At 24.1% G+C, this 21,632-nt stretch overlaps 5 protein-coding genes across 5 annotated transcripts; all 5 read right to left on the bottom strand.

Annotated features, from left to right (window-relative positions):
• Positions 1–4,403: 4,403 nt before the first annotated feature.
• On the bottom strand, positions 4,404–6,693 carry LOC128964370 (uncharacterized). Its single transcript, XM_054310960.1, has 11 exons — positions 6,570–6,693; positions 6,198–6,497; positions 5,970–6,069; positions 5,811–5,900; positions 5,626–5,669; positions 5,474–5,567; positions 5,306–5,395; positions 5,020–5,185; positions 4,750–4,952; positions 4,578–4,665; positions 4,404–4,436 (listed from the first exon to the last, which is right to left on the bottom strand). The coding sequence occupies exons 1-11, from the start codon at positions 6,589–6,591 to the stop codon at positions 4,404–4,406; spliced, it is 1,230 nt and encodes a 409-aa protein (XP_054166935.1). The 5' UTR covers positions 6,592–6,693.
• A 1,081-nt stretch (positions 6,694–7,774) lies between these two features.
• On the bottom strand, positions 7,775–9,780 carry LOC128964256 (fatty acyl-CoA reductase 1-like). The gene is made up of 4 exons (XM_054310833.1): positions 9,691–9,780; positions 8,773–9,590; positions 8,180–8,686; positions 7,775–8,068 (listed from the first exon to the last, which is right to left on the bottom strand). The coding sequence occupies exons 1-4, from the start codon at positions 9,763–9,765 to the stop codon at positions 7,843–7,845; spliced, it is 1,626 nt and encodes a 541-aa protein (XP_054166808.1). The 5' UTR covers positions 9,766–9,780; the 3' UTR covers positions 7,775–7,842.
• An 856-nt stretch (positions 9,781–10,636) lies between these two features.
• On the bottom strand, positions 10,637–12,989 carry LOC128964369 (nose resistant to fluoxetine protein 6-like). The gene is made up of 9 exons (XM_054310959.1): positions 12,689–12,989; positions 12,491–12,572; positions 12,349–12,419; positions 12,173–12,285; positions 12,056–12,072; positions 11,478–11,980; positions 11,340–11,410; positions 11,135–11,206; positions 10,637–10,657 (listed from the first exon to the last, which is right to left on the bottom strand). Exons 1-9 carry the CDS (start codon positions 12,987–12,989, stop codon positions 10,637–10,639), a joined length of 1,251 nt encoding a protein of 416 aa, XP_054166934.1.
• A 111-nt stretch (positions 12,990–13,100) lies between these two features.
• Positions 13,101–15,276, bottom strand: LOC128964368 (uncharacterized). The gene is made up of 5 exons (XM_054310958.1): positions 15,253–15,276; positions 14,930–14,945; positions 13,833–14,174; positions 13,268–13,687; positions 13,101–13,201 (listed from the first exon to the last, which is right to left on the bottom strand). The coding sequence occupies exons 1-5, from the start codon at positions 15,274–15,276 to the stop codon at positions 13,101–13,103; spliced, it is 903 nt and encodes a 300-aa protein (XP_054166933.1).
• A 559-nt stretch (positions 15,277–15,835) lies between these two features.
• Positions 15,836–19,142, bottom strand: LOC128964367 (nose resistant to fluoxetine protein 6-like). The gene is made up of 12 exons (XM_054310956.1): positions 18,782–19,142; positions 18,257–18,676; positions 18,097–18,193; positions 17,639–18,003; positions 17,469–17,550; positions 17,328–17,398; positions 17,148–17,260; positions 17,051–17,067; positions 16,480–16,982; positions 16,330–16,400; positions 16,076–16,147; positions 15,836–15,994 (listed from the first exon to the last, which is right to left on the bottom strand). The coding sequence occupies exons 1-12, from the start codon at positions 18,867–18,869 to the stop codon at positions 15,836–15,838; spliced, it is 2,058 nt and encodes a 685-aa protein (XP_054166931.1). The 5' UTR covers positions 18,870–19,142.
• Positions 19,143–21,632: the final 2,490 nt, after the last annotated feature.

The raw sequence follows: 21,632 nt of genomic DNA, 5'->3' as shown, positions 1-21,632 counted from the left end.
TTTAATCAAAACATCAACTTTTTATAGTATCGAAAAATACCTATACTAATAATATATTATTTATTTGTTAATAATTTCAAAACACACATAAAAATATCTAAAATTGTATTAATTTAAACATTTCTTAATAAAAATGCTAATTTTTACTAATATGTAAAACAAATTTTATATTTTTAAAAATCTAATTGAAAAGCTTGTAATTTATTAAATATACAAATTTTGTCGTTTAATATATTAATGATTGTCTTTGAAAATTAAATTATTTTAACTTTTTATTATTATTATTATCTTTTGTTTTATTAATGTTCATTAAATGCATGAATAAATTGTTAAATGGCATCTCAACAGTAATGTGTATAATAAAGCCAACAATCAATGACAATACAATAAATCCGATTATATTTACAACCTGTATGACAATAAAAGTATGAAATATTAATAATTTATTTTTACAAAATATGTAATTTTTTAATTAAAATAAATATTTATTAAAAAAAATATCAATAATACCACAAAAAGATTGGGAATTTTGTTGATATCAACTCTAGCTGTTTGCAAATGATATCTAATGAGCTCAATGTTGATCATTGTGGCCGCAAAACTTATTTTACTTAAACGTTTGTTGGATAGTTTGTTAAATATTGTAAACATTTTTAGAGGACCTGAATGATATGATAGAAAAATATTAAACATTATATATATCTATATACATATTAATTAAAAGTAGTTATACCAGAAATAACAAAATTAAATATAATATAATGAGTATATTAAAAACCTTTATTTCCTTTTGTGAGACACAATGTTATCCAACAAATTGAAAGCATAAATAGTAATCTCATATAAGCGGAATAATATATCAATAATTGTGTACTAATGGGCCAATTCATGCCATTTAATAGATATGTAGAAAATATACATCCAATAGCTAACAATGACATCAATATTGATATAATATTTTGGCTGAACTGTTAAAAAAAAATATTTGTATAGTATAATAATAGTTTATGAACAAATAAATTAAAAATCAATGAATTAAATTATTATACTAACATCACTTAATGTAATTTTATTAATCTTGATAATTACATAACCAGTAATAATACCCATAAAATATTCAGTTAAATGTGAATATGTGGAGCAATGGCTTATATGAACCATCATTGTCTCAGCTAATCTATTTAAAAATGAAAAATAATATTTTTAATTAAATTTATTTTAAAAAAACAAAATTATTATAATTATTACATTCCGGCATTGACTCCCCGGACAATAGGCGGTGAAATACTGTAATATACGGTCAAAATTGCTGGTATAATCAAACCCAAAGCAATCCATAAGAGTGAATATATCAAACCATAGCTAAACTTTTTGGCCAACAAATACAGTGCAAAATAAGCCAAAATGTATAGTTGAAAGTCGGCTGACATAAACCATGTGGATGTTGCACACTATCAAACAGTTTATTGAAACATCACAAACTATAGTATCAAATAAAGTATAAACTGCTTATTACCATTTGAGGACAGGGATCATAGTTTTGAATAAATAAAAATTGTTTCCACAATCGTTGGTCACAGTTGTCGATCTGTTCGTTATAGTAATACTTAAAGGCCGGACCCGTACCCAACAATACAAACAATATATTAAACGATATGGTGATCCATAAAACAGGACTAAGTCTTGGTTATAAATTTAATAAAAGATTTACAACTTTATAATATAAATTAAAATAATACAATAGTCTATGTATTCATAACTGATAATAATGATTATAATAATAAAAATAAATTAAATACCTAATATATCTTGCAATCAAATATAGACTAAACGGAGGGCGCCGTTGTTTTTCAAAAAATTTTAATCCCGATATTACAGTGAGAGTACCACTTAATTTTTAAAATATAAAAATTGATTAAAACTTAACACATACCATAAATCATAAATAAATTATTTGATTATTTACCTCATATAAAATACAAGTGCTGTAAAAACTGCTGTATTCATCATAATTTGTGAACTAAAATCTTTGCCAATTTCGGTCAATATTTTATGTTTATCTTTAATATATAAACATAATTATGATTAGCAAAATTTAAATATATTTATTTATATAATTTATATCAACTAACATGTTTTAATTGAAAACGATAGCAAACCGTTTAAAAATATATGACTTGTAATGACATAAATTAGAAAAAATAGTTTTAGAAAATCAAAAATTCTCAGATCTAATGCCGGAATTTTGTTTGTATTATTGTCGGCAAAAAATTTATTGTAATTTTTTCTAATTGAAAATGAATTAATTATTGAACCCAATTTGCCCATTTGATCTGGATCATTACTGTATAAATAGTCAACAAATAAAGTCAATATATGCATAACCAGTATGAATGCAAGATAATATCTAGGGTTGTAAAAAAATTAATTTTAATAAAATTCAATATATTAAATATAATAGCTATAAAATGATTACATCATTATTTCCTGTGAAATTGAAACTTTTGGTTGTTTTTCGAGTCGATGATAGCAATCAATATCACTGACATCTATATCAATATGTAATTGATTTGTAACTTATATGATTGAAATGAAAAATTACTTTAAATATTTAGTTTCAGAAAACAAAATAATAATAATAATAACTTAAATAAATTATCAATTAATATATAATTGATTTCATTATTATAGTATTAATTCATACATTGTTTTAATATCTGTTTTAAGTCATTAGGCGTACAGACAGATGGTATACAAAAAGCATTTTGTAGGACAGGTTTGACCATTTGGCCGAATGTCCACAACGAACGGTTCTGAAACGTATCGTTTCCGTATTGGACACTGAAGTCGAGGTCCAGCCGAAACTTTGGCGTACAATATTGGCCAACAAATTGCCGATTGCTTGAGTCTCCGGTATCGACGGCAATGCATTCATCAAAATCGCCTAATGATCCGTACGTACCGTCCATAAAACCGACTGGAAAGTGACCCCAGGAATCAAATACTTGAATATAATACAAATATAACAAATAAATAGTTAAATATATATATTGTATTATGTAATCTCATTTCTAATAAATTTAATCATACATTGAATGGCCCACCATTTCATTTTGAACGCCTCCTGAAATGTATAGTGAATTGATTGCAAACATTGATCAGTTATTTCTTCATTAATCTCTAAAACATTCAAAACAGGAGTCACTTTACTCTCAATTATTTTAATTATTGATTTAATATTATTATCCAATATTTGTTCATTTTTGTTAAATTTAGCATTAATTATATTTAAATATGAAATAATTAACAAAATTATAAATAGTTTTTTAGCCATCTTTTTTAATAAGATTAATTTTAATTTGCTAATATAGTCTAATAATAAAATAAATTAATAATATAACTTTTATTATATTAACTTATAAACTAACTGAATTATTATATATATATTATAAAAGTAGAGGTAGTTATTAATAATTTTAAATATGACAAAAATTACAAGGAAAAATTTATTGCACAAAAATTATATATATATATATACATATATTTATTTATATATATCAATATACCATGCATTTAAATATTATATATTAAATAATTTATAATTTTAATGATTGTATTTAAAAATTAAATTATTTTAACTTTTTATTATTATTATTCATATTATTCTCTTTTGTTTTATTAATGTTCATTAAATGCATAAATAAATTGTTAAATGGTATCTCAACTGTAATGTGTATAATAAAGCCAACAATCAATGACAATACAATAAATCCAATTATATTTACAACCTATACGATCATTAAAAAAATTTCATAATATATAGAAATTAATAATTTTTAAAGAAAATTATTGTGAATAATACCGTAAAAAGATTGGGAATTTTGTTGATATCAACTCTAGCCGTTACCAAATGATATCTAATGATCTCAATGTTGATCATTGTGGCCGCAAAACATATTTTACTTAAACGTTTGTTGGATAGTTTGTTAAATATTGTAAACATTTTTACAGGACCTGAATAAAAACATTATATAAATATATATATATATTTATAAATTATATTAGTATTAATTAACAGTTGCTAAAAAAAGGTAAAAACAATATTTTTTATATAATATATATATATATATTTGTATAAATATCAGGGTTAATCAGCAAGGGGTAGGGGGTAAGTCCAAAATATCTATTAAGATAGAGATTTTGGGATTTTTACTCACTATACCCCCTAAAATCCTAAACTTTGGTTAAATCCTGATATACTTTATATTATATTATTATATTAAAACCTTTATTTCCTTTTGTGAGACACAATGTTATCCAACAAATTGAAATCATAAATAGTAATCTCATATAAGAGGAATAATATATCAATAATTGTGTACTAATGGGCCAATTCATGCCATTCAATAGATATGTGGAAAATATACATCCAATAGCTAACAATGACATCAATATTGATATAACATTTTGTGTAAACTAGAAAAAAAGTAACAATTTTTAGAAATAGTTTATGAAAATAAAATCATTTATAAAATACTAACATCACTTAATGTAATTTTATTAATCTTGATAATTACATAACCAGTAATAATACCCATAAAATAATCAGTTAAATGTGAATATGTGGAGCAATGGTATATATAAGCCATATTAGTCTCAGCTAATCTATTTAAAAATGAAAAATAATTTTAATAGTAATATTTATTTTAAAAACAAAATTATTATTAGTATTATAATTTTTATTATTACAATCCAGCATTGACTACCCGGGCAAAAGGCGGTGAAATATTATAATATACGGTCAAAACTGCTGGTATAATCAAACCCAGAGCCGTCCATATTAGTGAATATATCAAACCATAGCTAAACTTATTGGCCAACAAATACAATGCAAAATAAGCCAAAATGTATAGTTGAAAGTCGGCTGACATAAACCATGTGGATATAGCACACTGTAAACAGTTTAGTGAAATATAATTTAGTATAATTAAAATCGTTTAAAGTTTAGGAAATAATTACCATTTGAGGAACGGGATCATAGTTTTGAATTAATAAAAATTGTTTCCACAATCTTTGGTCGCAATTGTCGATCTGTTGGCTATAATAGTCTTTATATGTCGGACCCGTACCCAAAAATGCAAACAATATATTAAACGATATGGTGACCCATAAAACAGGAGTAAGACTTATATTTTGAATATAAAAAAATAATTTAAAATAATTTAATTTGATAATATAAATGGAAAAAATGATACAATAGTATAGCACTTATTAATGATAATAACAATAATAACAAATTAAATACCGAATATATCTTGCAATCAGATATAGACTGAACGGTACGCGCCGTTGATTTTCAAAATATTTTAGTCCCGATATAACAGTGAGAGTACCACTTAATTAAAAAAAATTGAATAACAATTAAAAATAAATTATAGTAATTAATGATTAATAATTATTTGCAATTGTTTACCTCATATAAAATACAAGTGCTGTAAAAACTGCTGTATTCATCATAATTTGTGAACCAAAATCTCTGCCGATTTCGTTTAGTATTTTGAATTTATCTTAAATTTAAATATTATTATTATTATTATAATTATATATATTTGTATAATAACTTACATGTATTAATCTGAAACGTCAGCAAACCATTTAAAAATAAATGACTTATGATTACATAAATTAGGAAAAATATTTTTAGAAAATCAAAAATTCTCAGATCTAATGCCGGAATTTTGTTTGTATTATTGTCGGCAAAAAATTGTTTGAAATTTTTTCTAATTGAAAATGAATTAATTATTGAACACAATTTTCCCATTTGATCTGGATCATTACTGTATAAATAGTCAATGAGTAAAGCCAATATGTGCATAACCAGTATAAATGCAAGATAACATCTAGGGTTATAAAAAAAATAATTTTAATAAAATTCAATATATTAAATAAAATAGCTATAAAATGATTACATCATTATTTTCTGTGAAGTTGAAACTTTTGGTTGTTTTTCGAGTCGATGATAGCAATCAATATCACTGACCTCCACATCAATATGTAATTGATTTGTAACTTATATGATTGAAATGAAAAATTACTTTAAATATTTAGTTTCAGAAAACAAAATAATAATTATAACTTATATAAGATTATCAATTAATATATATAATTGATTTCATTATTATAATATTAATTCATACATTGTTTTAATATCTGTTTTAAGTCATTAGGCGTACAGACAGATGGTATACAAAAAGCATTTTGTAGGACAGGTTCGACCATTTGGCCGAATGTCCACAACGAACGGTTCTGAAACGTATCGTTTCCGTATTGGACACTGAAGTCGAGGTCCAGCCGAAACTTTGGCGTACAATATTGGCCAACAAATTGCCGATTGCTTGAGTCTCCGGTATCGACGGCAATGCATTCATCAAAATCGCCTAATGATCCGTACGTACCGTCCATAAAACCGACTGGAAAGTGACCCCAGGAATCAAATACTTTAATATAATACAAATATAACAAATAAATATAGTGTTATATATAATCATATTTTATAAATTTAATCATACATTGAATGGCCCACCATTTCATTTTGAACGCCTCCTGAAATGTATAGTGAATTGATTGCAAACATTGATCAGTTATTTCTTCATTAATCTCTAAAATATTCAAAACAGGAATCACTTTACTCTCAATTATTTTAATTATTGATTTAATATTATTATCCAATATTTGTTCATTTTTGTTAAATTTAGCATTAATTATATTTAAATATGAAATAATTAACAAAATTATAAACTGTTTTTTAATCATGTTTTATTTAATGAAATTAATTTTCATCTGCAAATATAGCAAATTATATAAATAGTATATTATAAAAATAAAATTAATATTTATAGTTATAGTTATGAATACATGCAATAGTCTACTATATAGTAGTTTTTAATTAATTTTAAATTTGACAAAAATCACAAGGAAAAAATATTGCATAAATACATTATATATGATTATATATATTATATTATATATACACATATTTATTTAATTTGTTAAACATAATTAATTTAATGTATATAATTTAAATAGTTTCAATGAAGTTTAAAAGCTATATTTTAGCATTTTAAATTTATTGTATTCATATAGCTATTAAAAAATGTCACAAAAATTAGCAATTTGTATGTTTTGCCCGTAGAAATTTGTAAATTATGTTATTTTTAATTTTGTGTTTTTTTATTTATGCCTATAATGTACAGTACTTGTATTGCTAGATTGCATAATAGTTTTTAAATTTATAAATATTTTTTATTGTTAAATTATACAATTAGTATTAGACTATAATAATAATATCGAACAATTTAATAAATATAGATTTAATATACTTTTTATATACTAAGATTATATATATCTTTTTAATACATATTATGCACAAAAACTACAGTATTTAATATCCATTATAAATATTTATTATAATTTTATTACAATGTAATTATAAGTGTAAAGTTGTAATATACGGTGAAGATTGCATACACAATTTTTTTAAATTACTAAATTTTTTTGCAATAGTGTGTATTTTATTTGTAAAATGTATTTTAATAATACATTAATTTACTGTTAATACTATTTTTTATAACAGGTAATATATATAACAGATAATTTTTTTAGCACATTAATTACCAATTATTTGATATTTTAATTTTAATTTATAAAATAATTATTACAATTAAAAAACATTTTTACTAACTACTGAATTTTGTTATTTACTGTATTTATGACTTATATTTTGGGTTATTTTATTTGCAACAAAAAAAATATGTAAATTACTAAATTTGATTGATATTGTTATTACAATACTATTGTATCGAAAAAATTATAGCCAAATACTAGTGACACCACTAGTATGACAATCCTAACAAAATCCATTGTTGACGATGGACTCACTATTGTGGACATTGACGGTAAAAAGTAGTCCAGACCAATCAGATCGCACATCAAATAACCGATAAAATACAATAACAACGACAAAAATATTAGCCAACAAGTGTTTAGTATATGATATTTAAACGAAACTCTTATAATAATTTTTTTAAAAAATTATTAAATAAAAAAACAAAAATATAATTATAAGAATAAGCAATAATTGAAATTTTTTTTTATAAAAAATTGTTAAAAATATATATACTTTTGGAGTATTTTCTTAGCTTTAATTACATCCTCATCTTCTTGACCTTCATTGAGTAAATGTCGTTTAAGACCTGACCACATGGTTTCGCAGTAGACTTGCCAATCAATTTGTCGGATATCAAAACAAAACAGCAGTCTATCAGTTACCGACATTTGGTCGATAAGTGCAAACGTATTGGTGGTCTCATACTCGGGACATGTCTTCATAAATCTGCGAATATCTTTCATCGTTTCATTCATTTTATTGGTAATCTTAAGCAGCTTTGTCTGTACGCCAAACAGTTTGGCCCCGAAGTCCAATATGTAGGCATAGATCCAGTGTTTGATATAGATTTCAATAAACAATTGCAATTTGTTTTTGGGATATACCAGTCCGTACGGCGGTCTTATCACACGTTTTGATGGATACTTCAGTGAATTTTGTCGGACTAATTTCATAATGAAGCGCATGGACGGCGAATAATCGCTATTAGTTGTTAAGTGATAGACCTGGATATTGTCAGCACTGGTAGATAATATGGAAATAGGTTTTTTTTAAAAAAATATTATATATAAACAAATATAGCAATTAAATAGTTTTTATAGTTTTACCTTTTTGTGGTTAAATACCAAACGCCGGCAATGATAGCATTGGCCACAAAATCAACGGGAATAACAACTTGAGCACCGAGTCGTCGCGACGGAAACACTTTCATGAGTCCAATGCCGATGGCCAGTATGGCTGATGACGTTCCTTGAATGCCCTGTACCCAACCGGGCTCCGGCTCGGCGTTAGAGGTTAATATAGCTGACGGCCTGACAACACAGATCCTAAGCCAATCCCGTTCCCGATGAAGCAATTGTTCGGCCAATACTTTTGATATACAGTAGGTATTGTTAAACTCATGGAAAAACATTTTTTCCAATTTGTTTAGCTCTTTGTCCGTACAGTTGTCGCAGGCCTTTATCACCTGTTCTGGAGTTATCAACTCTAACGGATGGATCCGTTCGTTGCAATATTTTGTACCATTCAATATGGCTGTCGTCGACACATATGTCAAACAATCCAGTTGTTTGATTTGATGGCATAACTCGATCAACGAGATAATTGGTCGCACGTTATGCTCGACTGCATACCGTAGCGGTGAATGAAGCTTAACAGTGGCGGCCACATGTATGACAACATTGATCCGATCGATTAGCAGCTGTCGATCTGAATCGTTGATACCAAATCCGGGTTGTGATGTGTCGCCAAAGATCGGATAGATTTTATTACAAACACCGGACTGTTTCAAACCATTCAAACTAAATATGGGATCAGATATGTACTCATCTGATCGTTCTTTAGCTGACTTTCCTTTTTTCTGTCGCATAAGAATATATATACCGTCCAATCCATGACAGGCTCGCAAATATTTTTCAATCAATACCTTAAAGTGTGATTTTCGATGATTAATACAAAAAAAATTTACAATAATTATATACATTTAAATAAATAATAATTTATAATTCAAATAATCGATTGCATACTTTGCCTAATAGACCGGTAGCGCCGGTAATAAAAATATTTTTATTAGAATAAAAATTGCAAATATCGGATATCATTGAAATTARTATTAATAATAATATTATTAGTATTATTAGTATAGACTTTCAAAATATTATGACATTGGTTTGTCTTCAAATTAGTAAATATATATATTTTTGTACAATAAAAAAATATTTAAATATTTAAATGCAAATTTATCTTAAAATGTTTTTCATTTAAAATATTAATAATAATTATGATATATAAATATAGTAAACAATATTATTATTTTCGTATTTATGATGCAAACAAAATTTAATAATAAAAGTGAAATTTTCCATAATATAACTTTCCTCAAGTTTTTTTTACACAAATTATTGTTATGATGTAATAGAATACTAATAATAATAATTTAAAAATATAGTTATTTTATCAAATAATGACAAACATTTTTTTTAAAAAGCAAACATAAAAAGTAAATTTATTCCAATATTATTCAAATAGCTTTTTAAAAAAAATGCCTGAAACACATATTTGTTGTTTTTTAAAAAAATCCAGTATATAATATTATAATTTTTAAGAATTTTAATATCTATCATAGTTTATTATATAGATATGGACCATCCCTGTCCTTGCATACCTGAGCCCAATTGCACACACACAAAAATTATTGTACCAAAGTAGTCTTTCCAACAATAAAAAACAATAGTTGTGAATAAAATATTTTATTTGGTTTTAAAGTTGTTATCACTTCTACAGTAAAGATATACACAAAAAACCTTATTCACCAATTTTGTGACCGATTGTATATTTAAGTATTTAATTATAATTATATATTCACCGATTTACAGGTATTATTTAGCCGTAAGTTTAAGTGCAATACAATAGTAAAACGCAATGCATGTGAATATCCAGAAAAATATGAATAATATATAATGATATATGCAGTTAACGACATAAAAATATCAGCTTTTTATTGTAAATAAATTTAGTATATAATTAAAATTTTCAAATAATATTTTTAACAAAATTTTAAAAATTGCAGTTATAAATTATTAATTTTTTAAAAACAAAATAAACCAACTAAAATAGTTAATTTTGAAAAATATTAATAAAATAACCACAAAAAAAATATTTGAATAATATTTGAATAATTTTAAAGACTTTTATTTTCTTCTTTTTGATGATTTCTCGGTTTTCTTTCGGTAATTGATTTCAGAATTGCCATCAAATTAGCCGTCGGACCACTTATTAGCAAATAAAACGGCACCGAAATTATCAATGTTATTATATAATCAGCCAAAGACATTGTCCACTGATATATATATATGTATGTAAATCATATATTTATGTTGTAATTTAATTAAAAAAAAACAATATTAATTATCKTTTATTATATTTAGTCAAATTACTGTATATTAAAAAATTTATAAAACAATTTCTAACCACATAATAATTTGTATAAACCACGTGATCTCGTGCTATACCAATGCGATAAAATATGACAATTAAATGTAACTAATAAAACAAATAATATAAAAAACTAATTAATAAACAAATTAAAGCCTTAACTATATAATAGCTATTACAGTATATATTACAAACTGTATTAAAAACTTAATAATAAATTAATAATAATTTTGATACAAACCAATGACATTTCAAGCGATAAATTAGTGGTAAATGTAAATCCTTTCCAACCGAGAGTTTTGTTAATAAAATCTGATTTTTAAATTTAAAAAAAAACTTTATAGCATTACATTACATAATTCAAATAGTAATTGATTACCTGCTCGACCAGTAGCACAGGCATAAAATGCCCAAAACCAACCAATAGTATACATATAACGGGATAATAACATATATAGAAATAATTGTTCAGTTGAAAAGGCATAATATTTATGCACAAATAGGTTTGTCCAATAAAGTGAACCCATAGTCAATGTCCACGTTGTCATCCATAATAGTGTTTCACCGATTCGGCCGCCGAGATATAGGTTGGGTTTATTGCGGATCAAATAAGCGCATAGTATACCCATCATATAGGAACAAAAGTGTTGGTCAGCGGCCCAGTAGTAGTGAATCATAAGTTTAGTGATATCCCATATACTAACTACTGGTGGAAGTTCTAAATAGTGAGGAATGTGCCAAATAAATCGTTTTGCCACTAGAAAGAAAGCACCCAATCCTAAAAACATAAGGTTCCACCAAATGGCTAGACGTGGATAACGATATTGAACGAGAAAAACTACCGGTGCTATCAAGAATATTTGAAAATCTGCCGGAATATACCTAACATTTCGATTAGTTTATAACTTAATTATTAAATAACTATAATCAATTAATAACTTTAAAATCTATAGTTACCAACTACTTGGACTGCACTGTAAATTTAAAAAAAAAAACAATATGTAAACCAGTGTAATAAATTTAGAAATAAATTTTTATATATGTTTTAATTTATATATATTTAAAAAAGCATACCAAATATTTTTCAGGAGGCGATAAATCAAAATTGCTTTTCATTGTCAATACAGAAAACCAATTATCACGACACGGGAGATAAAACACACTGGTTATTGATAACCAATTAGGTCCTKTATTAAAATTATATAATCAAAAATATTATTGTATTAATTTTTTTAAATAAAAGTTATTACCATTTCCTATAAGTGGAAATAAATAATAGCAAAGAACAACACCCATTACGGGTGTAATTATACGAAGATATCTGAAAAATTTAATACATTTTTTAAACAAAAATAATAATAAATTTTTAATTGTTTTTTTTAATAGTCTAACCTAAAAAGTACATAATGTATGTAATTGAATGAACCCTTAGACTTGTCTAACTTGGAAAACATCACATAAGAGGTCATCATTCCTGAAATATGRAGATAAAAGCACAGGTATGTAAAAAAAAATTACATTTAACTGTGTGTCTGTTTGTTTGTATTCATGTATTATTTAATTTTACAACAACAACAAAACAATGTATACCCCCGATCATAAAAAACGTATCGATTAGATGTACATTTGTGGCAAACATGTATTTCGATGACCACATCATTTCGGCGCCGACCGATTTGGTGGACGCCTTTGTGTTCACTGGTATAAAGTCTATCCAATAGTTGTGTATAAGTAATACAAGAAATGCAAGAATAGTTCGGAGACCGTCCAGAAAAGCAAACCGATTGTTAGGATTACTGTTTATGAATAAACTTTTGAAATTAGTTATCAATGAAAACGATAGATTCAAWTGGACAGCCAATCGGTCTTTAACGTGGTTTTGTGACCACATTATACGCCATAACTCATATAATGTTGATTTTATTGATAATATTATTAATATCACAAATATTATTCTAAAAAAATAATAATATTAGTAATATATTAAAAATAATAGTAATATTTACATTGCAATCCATTGATGAACATCCAGTTTAATAGGTTTGTCCACTGAATCACATTCAGGTGAAAATACGACCGGCATATGTGTTATCGGTTGCATAACTAAATAAATAAAAAAAATATCTCAATTATAAATTAAAAATATTTGGTTACAATARAGTCAAAAACCTTTATTCATAGCGTATTCAATATCTTGTATTTTACATGTGTTGGGCAAACAAATACCGATCGGTAAATGGCCTTCAAATGTCTTTCCGTAAGACAATAGTGCTATAAAATCGGCGATTATTTCTCGTGTAATTTGAAACTCTTTCATTCGCATTGTTTGATTGAAGTCATCGGTGGAAGAGTTGTGATGTATTTCTTTAAGTTTCTCATTATATTTAATAATATTAATCTCTTTGTTTAGCTGTTCATATGTATCGCCTTTGGCTTCTATGTTGACAATACCGACCCAACAGTATTGTCCYCTAATATGCTGTCCACTCGAATCGTGAGTGCTTTCTAAGCTTAGGCATTCATCGTATCCAATTGATGGTGTGTTTCCCTGATTTAGACCAGACATAGGTGCCGGTAATGTCTGTAAGACTTATAACATATATTTTATTTAGTATTTATTTGTTTGATTAACAATATTTGTTACATTTTATATATTCAATATACAGTATATTTTCCATCACTTTATCATATATGTGACATATTTTTTTAATTTATATTTTTATAAAACACATACAATTTAGTGCCCATTTTTTCCTGTCTTTCACAGCCGATCCTAACTTTATTAACGAAGATAAGCAATCATTTGGTAAATCAATTTCCATCAATAGTTCACTGAAACGAGCTGTCAATCGGTTGACAATCGGTTCATATATTTTGCTGACATTTTTGGCAAAACCCGACATACGATTGAACCGATCAATAGTTTGATTGATGTGTCCAACTCTTTGATAAATTTGTGATCGATTGACAACAGAATAGTCATCGGGAGTAAGAGATTCAAACAAATTATCTAATAATCTATTTAATGAACATTTATCGGGCAAAGAGTTGCCATTATTAACACAATTTGTCAAAACTATAGTACAAAATATTAGAAAAATATATAAATATTTAGAATTCATGATTAAAATAGAATAATAATAGTTTTTATAAAATAAAAAACTAAAAAACTTTTTTTCAAACAGTATTTTTTTAAACTAATAAAAAAATACATTATATATATATATATATGTATATTAATTTAACAAAAAAATCTACATTAATATTTAAAAATAAATATTTAGTGGTTTTTTGTTTTTTTAATAATTACATTGACTATATTTGTAACATTGTAAAGCTTTTAGTATATATTAATACATTGTATACTGTACTGTATTGTTTCAACATATTAAATTTGATTAATATTTTTTTGTTGTTTTGCAATACTTATTATCACACTAGCAATAAATATGTTTTTTTTTAAATATGTTATCGTTAAAAAGTTTATCAAAAATTTATAAAACAGTAATAAACAAAATTATTATTAAAAAATAATAYTAACATAAAAAATAAATTTATATTTATTTGTTTTTGATTTAATAACTTGAAAAATAATAACAATGTTTATAATAATATGGGAGTAAAATTATGCATTTTTTAATTTATACATAATTTTATAGATTTTATTGTATTACAAAAAAATATTGTAATAGATATAATAAATTATGTCATATATTGTCACATATCTATTGGATAATTAAGTATTTGTAAAAATATTTAGTCAACAAATTAGTTGAATACAACAACAAAATGTTTGATTGAGTTATCCTAACCGGATATACAGATCCTAACTCGTATACCAATAAGTCTACAAATGGTTAAAAAAAATTACAATTTCAATTACAATTATTTTTTGTTGTAAAATTTTTATTTATTATTGAATTATATTTAAAGTTTAATGTAAAAAAATAGTGTAGTATTTACTTTGAAAATTTAATTAAAATACTAATACTAATATTTTGCTATTATTTGTAATTATAATGTCTTGTTATCAGATAAAAAAATATCGATAAAACAAACTAAAATCGGGATTATATAAACAGAAATTTCTTATAAAACTTGAAAAGTAAATAATAAAAATAATTAATAAATCTTAAAGACTCTTATTTTCTTACTTTTGTTGATTTTTGGATTTTCATCTCGATCTTAGGGGTGGGTGCAACCCTGATATATATATATATATATATATATATATATATATATATGATTATTTTTTGTTGTAAAATTTTAATTTATAAATCAATTATATTTTTAAGTTTAATGTAATAAAATATAGTATCATAGTTTTTATCTTAAAAATTAATTAAAATAATCATAATAATAATAATAATTAGTTAGTATTTATTTATTATAATGTCTTGTTATCAGATAACAAATATCGAGAAAACAAAATAAAATGTGGATTTTATAGATAGAAATTTCTTTTAGAAACTTTCTAGAAATTATATATATTTTAGAAAATTTTCTTTTCTGCTAACTCTAAAAATAAGTATTGGTTAGACCCTCAATGGTCACAATGGTCTCAATGGTCACATCATGACATAAATAGGTTTAGTCGTTAAAACGGCGCATTAATAATAATTTTGTTTAATTTTTCATTAAAGTTTTTTATTACAATTTAGAAATAACTGTTAAAATTAATACATTAAATGTCAAATTATTAAATTTGAAAGTAAATAAAAAAATAATTAATAAATCTTAAAGATTCTTATTTTCTTCCTTTTGTAGATTTTTGGGTTTTCTTTCTAAACTTGACTTCAAAATTGACAACAAATTAGCCGTCGGAGCGCTTATTAGTAAATAAATCGGTACCGAAAATATCAAAGTTATCATATAATCAGCCAAAGACATTGTCCACTGATATGAATATATTGAATATATAAAATTATTATTTAATATTATAAATATTTTATATTAATATATATATCAATTACTAACCACATAATAATTTGTATAAACCACTCGCTGCCGTGAAATGCCAATACGATAAAATACAATAAGTAAATGAAACTAAAAAAATACATAAATATATAAAATAAAAAACCAAATATAATAAAATAAAAAACTAAATATAATAAAATAAAAAACTAAATATAATATATTAATAAATCAATTAAGATTAATTAATATTTCTCATTTTGTTTTAAAAGACTTAATAATTTAATAATAAATAAATAATTAAAAATACAAACCACACAGATTTCAAGCGATAAATTTGTAGTAAATGTAAATCCTTTCCAACCGAGAGTTTTGTTTATAAAATCTAATTTTTATTAAATTGTAAAAAACATAATAACATAGATTTTATTATATGATTTTGATATTATTAGTTAATTAATTACCTGCTCTACCAGTAGCACAGGCATAAAATGCCCAAAACCAACCAATACTATACATATGTTTGACTAATAATAGATATATAAATAAATGTTGAGATGAAAACTTAAAATATTTATGAGCAAATAGGTTTGTCCAATATATTGAGGCAAAAGTCAATGTCCACGTTATCAGCCAAATCATTGTTTCACCGATTCGGCCGCCAAGATATAGGTTGGGTTTTTTGCGTATTAAATAAGCGCATAATATACCCATCATATAGGATGAAAAGTGTGAATCGGGTCTCCAGTAGTGATAAATCATTGTTGTAGTGTAGTCCCAGAAACTACTCATTTCACGAAATTCAGCCAAATGAGGAATATCCCAAATGAACCTTGGTGCCAAAGTTAATACTGAGCCTATTAATACAAACAATAGACCCCACCAAACAGCTAATCGTGGATAATGATATTGAACGAGAAAAACTAACGGTGCGATCAGGAATAGTTGAAAGTCGGACGTAATTGACCTGATATTTGATTTATAAATTGTTATTTAATTTAATTATTTAATTTTTTATAACTTAACGATACTTACCAAGAACTGGGATTACACTGTAAACAAAAAATAAAATAATTACTTAAATAAAATAATAATTTTATATAAAATATATAAAATAGATATAAAATTATACTATATATTTATCCGGTGGTGTTATATCAAAATTGTTAGTCATTGTGACTACAGGCAACCAATTATCACGACATGGTAGATAGAGGGCATGGGTTATTGGCAACCAATTAGGTCCTGTATTAAAAAGAAATTTACTAATGAATGTATATTTTTTAATAACATTTAATTAGTTGTTTATTACCATTTCCTAAAAGAGGTAATAAAAATATACATAAAATAATAGCTATTGAAGGCGTAACGATACGGATATATCTAATATTGAAACCACAAAAAAAATAATTATAGAATAATTTTATATTAAATAAAAATAAGCAAATCTAACCTAAAAAGCACATAATTTATATAATTGAAAGCACCGTTAGATTTGTCTAATTTGGAGAAAACCACATAACAAGTCATCATTCCTGGAATAGAACCGGACATATAGTTTAAAATTATTATTTTTTAAAAAGTTATTTATATGTGCTATTAAATTGTTAATTATATAGTTACCGCCAATCATGAAAAAAGTATCAATTAGGTTGATATTAGTGATAAACATATATTTAGATGACCACATAATTTGGGCGCCGACAGATTCAGTGGACAACTTTGTATAATAAGGCAAAAAGTCTATCCAATAGTTATGTAATAGTAAAACAAGAAATGCAAGAATCGATCGGAGACCGTCCAGAAAAGCAAACCGATTGTTAGGATTACTATTAATGAATAAACTTTTGAAATTAGATATCATTGAAAACGATAGATTCAATTGAACACTCAATCGGTCTTTCATATGATTATATGACCACATTATGCGCCACAACTCATATAATGTTGATTTAATTGTTAATATTATTAATATCACAAATATTATTCTAATATACAAAAACATTATTAATATAACAAAAGACAAATATTATTCAATTATTATGAATTTATAAAAAAATTATTTATATATAAATACTTACATTGCTATCCATTGGTGAACATTAACTTTCATAGGTTTGTCTACTGAATCGCATTCAGATAAAAATACAATTGGCATTTGTGTTATCGGATACATAACTGAATAAAAATTTAATAATAATTATGAAAATATTTTATGACAAAATTTTTTTTTAAAAAAACCTTTATTCATAGCGTATTCAATGTCTTGTATTTTACATGTGTTGGGCAAACAAATACCGGTCGGTAAATGGCCTTCAAATGTCTTGCCGTAAGTCAGAAGTGCAATAAAATCGGCGACCATTTTTCGACCGATTTTAAAGGTTTTGACTCTAACCGTTCTGTTAAAGTCATCGGTGGTAGACTTGTGATGAAATTCTTTAAGATTCTCATTTAATTTAATAATATTAATTTCTTTGGTCAGCTGTTCATATGTATCGCCTTTGGCTTCCATATTAACAATACCGACCCAACAGTATTGTCCCCTAATATGCTGTCCACTCGAATCGTGAATGCTTTCTAATCTTAGGCACTCATCGTATCCAATTGATTGTGTGCTTCCCTGAATTAGACCAGATATAGGCGCCGGAAATGTTTGTAAAACTTATTGCATATAATTATAGTAAGATTATATATTAGATATTAATATTCATTATATCATTGAATTTTTTTTATTATAAATGCAATTAATTTAAAAAAATTACATACAATTTAGTGCCCATTTTTTCCTGTCTTTCACAGCCGATCCTAACTTTATCAACGAAGATAAGCAATCATTTGGTAAATCAATTTCCATCAATAGTTCACTGAAACGAGCCGTCAATCGGTTGATAATCGGTTCATATATTTTGCTGACATTTTTGGCAAAATCAGACAAACGATTAAACCGATCAATAGTATGATTAATGTGTCCAACTTTTTGATAAATTTGCGATCGATTAGCCACAGAATAGTCATCGGGAGTAAGAGATTCAAACAAATTGTCTAATAATCTATTTAATGAACATTTATCGGGCAAAGAGTTGCCATTATTAACACATTTTGTCAAAATTATAGTACAAAATATTAGAAAAATATATAAATATTTATAATTCATGATTACAAATATACTATTATTAGCTTACAATTTAATTTGATAGACAAATAAATGCTTTATATACTATATGTAAAATCTTTTGAAAACTTTATTTTTTGTTTTTTAAGGTTTTTTGTATTAACAATATTTTTCTTTATTCAAAAAATTTATTGAAAATTTATACATTGTATTTTTTTATATTATAATTTAATATTTAAATTTAATTAATTTAAATAATAATAATAATATTTAGAAAGTATTACGGATTAAATAAAACTTTTAAATCTTAATTAATTTAAGATTTTATCATTATTATTCTTATAATTCTATTATTCAATTTAATTTAATTAAAAACCAGTTGAGAATGCTAAGTATAGCATTGTCAAACAGAATTCTGGATTTATTTTTATTTTGATAATAAAAATTATCTAATGATATATGCGGTATAATGTAGTCTAAGATATTTTGAATTATCAGATAAGGATTAGCAAATACATAGATTAATTAATGGATAAATAAAAAATTTTTAATGAGGTGAAGTATCAAATAGTTTTACTTTATCTTTAGATCTAAATGGATAAATTAGACTTAGAGTTAGGAAAATCAATGATCATTAATACAAAAAATATTTGTATTTATCATCAACTTTTTTGCAATATATTTAAAATTGTATATACGATATTACTAATACTAAAACTGTACTTAAAACTCTAATTGTATTTATTTTTTTAACAATTTTATATCAAAATTTGCATTTTTAAAAAAATGCAGACATAAGAAATTCAATTTTTAAAAATTTTATATTAATTTATTATTTTGAAAAATATTAACATAACGTTTTTTTGCTATTCTATCTAATTAGTCTGTTTATAAACTTTTATTTTGACATATTTATTAATTGAATATATTAAACATTTATTACTAAAAATAAAGTACATTTTATGATTTTCTATATAATTTATATGTTTTTTAAAAAGTTAATTGTATTTAACGTCATAAATATATATTTTGAAATAATTAAGCAATCAATGTCATAACAATACTATATTTTATATAAGAATATCCATATTAACAAAAACAATATTAAAAAATAATATAAATATGATATATTTATATTACTTATTTGTTTTGCATTTTATAACTGGAAAAATAATAACATTGTATATAATAAATTAAAGGGAAAAAATTACATTTTATAATTTTAATTTATATAAATTTTATACACTTTCTGATGTATGAATCATAGAGTATTTAAAATTAATAAATCTAATTGTATTAATTGAATATAACTATAATTAGCAGAAACAATAGCAAAAATTATTTATAAAAGCAAAACTAATATTAGTATAGTATTAGCAAATGTTTATATTGATTTTCAATTGATATAATTAAGCGTCTCAATAATAGTAAATGAGTTAACAATATTTCTGTATTATTAGTAATTATGATAATTTTCAATTATTAGTTTTTTTGTTAGCAAATTACTGGCGTATAATCATTTTGTAAATTATTTTTTTTCATAAATTGAATATATTTTGTAATGCATTTGTAGATCTATAAAAGCAACTCTTTATTAATAGTATTGATAATCAGTTTAAGTTTAAACATTTTAGTGTGCAGTTTGTTAACTAAAAAAAAAGTTAGCTTACAGTGCAAACTTGTGTAATCCCATGTTTGCCTCCTATATCATACAATACAGTATATCTACAGTATTTTATTAATATATATTTATCTATTGTAATTTTATAATTAAAATTATATCTATAAATAGTTGTGTAAATAAATTAATTTGTTAATTATTAACAATAATTGTGTTATGTTTAGCCATTGAAACAACTAATATTACAGTAAAGTAATAGTGTTTGATTTGGACAACTTATCCAAACCCGAGTACCAAACACTACCAGTTTTTACTCAATATGAATGTGTAGGACAGTTACCAGATTGACTGTACGGAGCAACCAATAAAAAATACAGTAACTATAAAATGTTTTTTTTTAAAAATAAATATAATTAAAAATAAATAGCGTTTTTTGTGTTTATAAATTATAACTGTGTCGTCACTTTCATTATTACTGAACATATTGATCATACATTTGGTTAATGTATTAAACAACATGTTTATACATTAATTGTCAATAATATAAATTTATATTAATTGCCAAATAGTAATAGTATATTATTAGCATAGATAAGCATTGCTTTGTCTTTTTATTGGTAACACCATAACAGCCAAAAAACAGCATTTTATTAAATTTTTATTTAAACTTTTATTGATATTTAAAAATTATTATAAATACTAATACATATTAAATAAAAATTAGTAATTTTCAAAATGAATACAATTATATAAAATATATAAGAAATTATTTTTAAAAAATATTTAGATAATTTATCGATTTTATTTAAATAGTTTACTAAAAAAAATTAAAATATTATTTTACAAAATGCCTATATTATTATATAACTTTATATTAACATACT

This window comes from Oppia nitens, unplaced genomic scaffold, assembly GCF_028296485.1.
Source record: "Oppia nitens isolate AA-2021 unplaced genomic scaffold, nextdenovo-longstitch-racon4-pilon3 scaffold8_pilon_pilon_pilon, whole genome shotgun sequence".
Classification (NCBI taxonomy): domain Eukaryota; kingdom Metazoa; phylum Arthropoda; class Arachnida; order Sarcoptiformes; family Oppiidae; genus Oppia; species Oppia nitens.
Note: the sequence above shows the minus strand (reverse complement) of the source record. Positions and strands in the feature narration are given on the sequence as shown.